Raw genomic sequence first — 5,000 nt, forward strand, 5'->3', positions numbered from 1 at the left:
AAAAAAGAAAAAAAAAAAGAAAACAAATCTGAGTAAATTTGATAGCACTATTACCTAAGTGATAGAAGATGTTGAAGGAACTAAGAAAAAAATCCAATCGCCCTGTGTTGTGTGATAAAGAATGAAAGTAAAATGTTGGACTTGTTTCCATCTCATTTCAAAAATACTGCTCACCCGTGACGTAGCAAAACCCATTACTTCAACAACTATGGAAACCCACCCTCTATAAACCAGATGAAAGGGACCCTTAAGGTCTCTCTTAGCACACTTTTATTACTAACGTTGGAGGACAAATACGTGCTTACTTGTCTCTAACAAAACAATTACTGTGATAATAACACAACACTTCTCTCCAAGCGGAAAGAAGGCACCTATGCAAAAATATGTATTCATCCTACTTCTAAAAATACCTTCCTATCGAGATTACGAACGTTTGGCAAAAAGGTTCAACAAAACTAAAAAGTGACAAAATGTTGGCTGAAAACAGCAAATGAATAGGATGACAAAATAAACTTTCCATTAAATGAAATTGTATTTACTTGCTTGGCGTAAGAACCTGGCCTTTCAGCTTAAGCGTAATTTCACTTCTAATAAGTAAATTCTACAATTAAGTGCAAATGGATATATGTGCTAGGCACTCAGCTTCAAGAAATCTTTTCTCTCGTCCAACTTATTCGAAAAGTGGACAATTTTATTGTCCACTTTAGAAGTCGCTACCATTTTAAAAGTAAAAACCCTACAGCTTACTCTTATCACTCCAACGAACTGATTGGTTTACATATATAATTTGAGGACTAATAACAGCTACTACAAAAATGAAAACAAAAACAAAAACAAAACAAAAAACAAACAAGGAAATAAACCAAATTCATTGAATGACGAGACAGACAAAACAAAAAAGATCAGTTATTAGTAAGAAGTTGAAGATAATACGCTGAGCATTTCTTCAACTAAAATAATTCCACTCACTTGTCTTCATTTTCATGAGTCAACTGAGTAGTCTGTTTTGAATCAAACTCGTTAAATAAAACGCACGAACATGAAATCGTGATGGTCATTCTGAAGTGCCGCAACAAAGGTTGATTTCGCGGGGTGAATAGGCTTGGCAATTCAACTACCACTCAGTACGGTCTCGCCAATTTTGAAGGACGCTGTATCAAATATGAAAATCCCAATCGTTTCTCCTTTAGGCTTCCTCACCACACAGTCTTACGTATATTGTTTACAACTGACATTCAAAACCTTTCATTATAATTTGTACATGTGGTGACTCAGAAGAAAGTGATAATGCAACTCAAGCAATTACTTTGACCATTCGCAACCTTGGTGATGGATAACGTTTCATGTCAGCTAACATGAAAAACATCACCTTGTCTTTAGGGAATAAATTTCTGTCTTGGTGCTGTATATTTTTCTACCTACGAGATGAAGAAAAATCTTGTGCAAAGCTCTATTAATGTGAGTTTTACGCAAAATTTGTAGTGGTTCTCACTTAAGTGTCATATTTAAGACCAAAACCAATTAGTTTTCTTCAACAGTGAGATTCACACGAGATTCATGTGAATCAATAAGACTGAAATCCAAGCAGCCTACCACGCCACTAGTGAGAAGCGCTTGTGAGGGGGTTACGATTGGTTTTGGTCAACATACAAACTCGATAGACACTCAGTTAAAATCACTCTAGGCAAAGAGGCATTTAATGCAAACTAAAATCACTAAAAAAGATCTACTTCCTAATCGCTTAAAAGTACGCGTAGCTTATAGGAAGCTGCAGACTTGCTCCTCTAACACGTAGGTTAACTTGATCGTTATTTCTTATGCATGGAGTGGAAATTATGATTATTTCTTACTTTTGCGAATGTTTTTTTTTCTGCAAGCTCTATCAATAACAAACATTTGACGAGAACTTGGTCAAAGAGTTTTTACACCTTCAGTTACATTGGACAATTCTCCTTCGGCTTCATTAATCAGGTTTCCTGCAAGAAAAACCAAGTCTCGTCAGGACAGAAAAACGACGCTTAATAATCACTTAAATTACAGGTTGCTCTTGAGGCACGTAACCTTGAGAAAGTCTATGCGAAACGCGGTTTTGTCAAGGTAGCAGTTTTAAGGGAAATCTATGTCAACATACATCATAGGGTTTAACAGCACTGCAAGTTACGCAGACCGTTTCTTTGCAGGATACGAGTGCAACACAACATCACGTGGGCTGCTCTCCTGTACTACCGACTGTAAATAGTCGGTAGTATAGCGGTTGCTCTTAAGGCACGTTAATTTGAGAAAGGTCTGTGCTAAACCCGGTTTTGTCAAGGTAGCAGTTTTCAGGGAAATTCATGTCAACATACAACATAGGGTTCAACAGCACTGCAAGTTACTCAGACTGCAAGATACGAGTGCAACGGCAGATGGGCTGCTCTTCTGTACTACCGACTGTAAACAGGTAAATGATATTTTTACCTGAGTGGCATCCCCTTGCAATTTATATGTTATATGTGGCTACAACCATGAATATTAATGTTCACAATGAAACCTGTTTGTGGCTGGTCTGGAAAGAAAAGTGTCGTCTTCGTATAGCACTGGAACTGTTGAGCTATCAAAACAACGAGTTCTTTCGTCATGCGGGCGAAGTACCTCTCTTTAATTCGATACAGTCAAATTGAGGCTATTGTGTGGGACCACCTCGTGGCCTTTAAGTATTTTCCATGACTATGAACCCTCTGTGAAGACCAGGTGGAACTGGAATTTCAAGTATAAGTTTCTGAGGACTGGAGAAATTAAGATACTAAGAGAAAAACCACTAGAAGATCAGTGAGGGAAGAACAAGAACACAGTTTCAGTGCACTTGATACCCAGACCAACAAGTATCAAAAGATCTCAAGTAGCACCGACCATGCAGTATGTCTTACCATAGTTTTTTGAAAATTAAATTGAGACCTCGAATTGGGCGGGCTTATTTCCACCGTCAACCTCTTTCAAACTGGGATACAATTTCTGTGCATTGGTCTGTTCGTTGGATTGGTCACGTGCATCATCGTTTAGGTTATTCAAGGCATCGTCTTTAACGTCATCTTCTGGTTCCTCCAAAGGACCCTCTAGGTTAACTGGTACCTCTTCAGGACTTTCCTCCTTTTCTGGTTCAACAGGACCCTGTAAGAATTGCGTTATCTCTGCATAGGGCGTTTCTTCATATTTCGGGCCCCTTTTTAAAGGCCCAGTAGGGACTGTTGTGCTACTTGGCGTTTGCTGGAAATCCCCAAGGTCCGCATAGGTTCCTTCCCCGGGTTGGGCTTTCTGTTGATGGAACAAATTTCAATATGTATGACGACACTCGCCCAGAAGGGGCAAGGGAAACATGGGTAATCATCTAGAAAAATTTGGACGATAACTGTTGCTTGCATGCTTCTGGCTGCTATTACTAGGTTTGACGTCATCTTTTTCATAAACTTGATTGCACCTTTCATTAACTTGTAACAGTTCAAATTCCTATCAACTGACAGTTTCGTTTTTTCCACAGTTTTCAGTCACCCTATAAATTGGTTTGCATGTGACGTCATCACCGCCACGTTGGATGACAACCAAGGAACTTCAATGACTTCTTTTGTGCATCATCCAGCAATTGGGCATTTGGTCATTGTTATCTACGTCTCCATAGGTTGGTTCCAAACCACCAATGGAAACGAGTTCACTGGTCACATCCAACGTTGTGGTTGGCGTATTTTTATTCATCTTAGTTTCTCTTGTTAACGGTCTAACATGACGTGCGGTAGTAAAAAACGAAAGCAAAACAGTTGGTTGAAAGACGAACTTCAGATTCCGCAAATTTATGAAAGGACAATAAAGTGTGTAACTGTTGTAAATTTGTTCTCAAAAATGATCGAATATCATTTGTGAAAGGTTACAGGCTGTCAAAATTCTGCACTATCGTTAACAAAAAATGTACCAAACGAAATCCGAGGTGATTTCACTTAGGACATAGATATGGCATCATCAAGTTGGTACTTTTTTCTTTGCCAAATCCTCTTCACGCAGTAAGAAAACTAAGCAATTCAAATCACCTGTACTTGCAAGACGTCGCTTCCAATGACAAGAAACTTGGTACAGAGGTAAATGCAGTATTTCATATTTGATGAACAATGAAGTTCAAAATTGTCTTAATGCTCAATTGGCATTGCAGTGATAGTGAGGGTGGCATTTGAAACTACAGTGTGTCTTCTCGCCAGTTTTTCTACGAGATAACACAGGTCAAACAACATCTAGAAAATTCTATGCTTCCATAAATTTGTCATTAAAAGGTGACGTCTTTCCCCAGATTCGGTACCGTAAAAGAATAGCACCTAAAGCTGAACTCAACGCTGCAAGAAGCACACAAACAAACACTAACCGAGAAAAAGATCAGAAAGAATTAGAAACGCACAAGAACAAAGCGTATGATTTTATTCTCATTTTAAGCAGCCACTTATCGTGTTTAATTCTCTCCAAGTTTAGTCGATTTTTTCACTCATGTGAGTAATGCTCCATTAAATAATATACTTCTTTTTCATTGACACATTTTTTATAAAATATTCAAGAGGATATGTTATGATTTAAATCGTTTTTAGAGCGGTTAAGTGAAATAACGTGCACTGGTATAGACCTTATTCATAAATGGCGGTACATTTATAATTCTTTTGTCCAATTGCAAATTAGCCTACCAAGCCTCATTTTAGAGCAAGAATTCTTTTCAATTCAATGTATGGTATCGAGGCTTGGTAGGCTAATTTGCACTTGGACAAAAGAATTATAAATTGACCGCCATTTATGAATAAGGTCTGTAAGTTGCTCATCGTTATCATGGTGGTTTAGTTTACAAGTGCCAACGCCTCAAGTTCAAGTTCCGTGGGTTTTGCACAGTCACTCAATTTTTAATGCTAAAAGGAGGATTTCGAATTTCTTCTTGACTTTGGTTACTTCCACCTTCAGTTTGTAAAAGACTTGGTGTTCTTCTCTTGGCTTTTCTTCCT

The 5,000-nt window shown here is 38.1% G+C and overlaps 1 protein-coding gene across 3 annotated transcripts in view; it reads right to left on the bottom strand.

Moving 5' to 3' along the window:
- LOC137982329 (hemicentin-1-like) overlaps positions 1-5,000 on the bottom strand; it is a 59,841-nt gene that overhangs the window by 1,163 nt on the left and 53,678 nt on the right. For 2 of the 3 annotated variants that reach the window (XM_068829408.1, XM_068829407.1), the window contains exons 24-25: positions 2,907-3,291; positions 1-1,976 (exon numbers count right to left, since the gene is read on the bottom strand). The exon at positions 1-1,976 is cut by the window's left edge and continues 1,163 nt beyond it. In XM_068829408.1, the coding sequence (XP_068685509.1) occupies positions 2,923-3,291 (369 nt within the window). In that variant the 3' untranslated portion in view covers positions 1-1,976; positions 2,907-2,922. The remainder of the gene's footprint in view (positions 1,977-2,906; positions 3,292-5,000) is intronic. The other variant, XM_068829409.1, reaches the window with a different exon arrangement.

The sequence above is a fragment of the Montipora foliosa genome, chromosome 13, assembly GCF_036669935.1.
Source record: "Montipora foliosa isolate CH-2021 chromosome 13, ASM3666993v2, whole genome shotgun sequence".
Taxonomy (NCBI): domain Eukaryota; kingdom Metazoa; phylum Cnidaria; class Anthozoa; order Scleractinia; family Acroporidae; genus Montipora; species Montipora foliosa.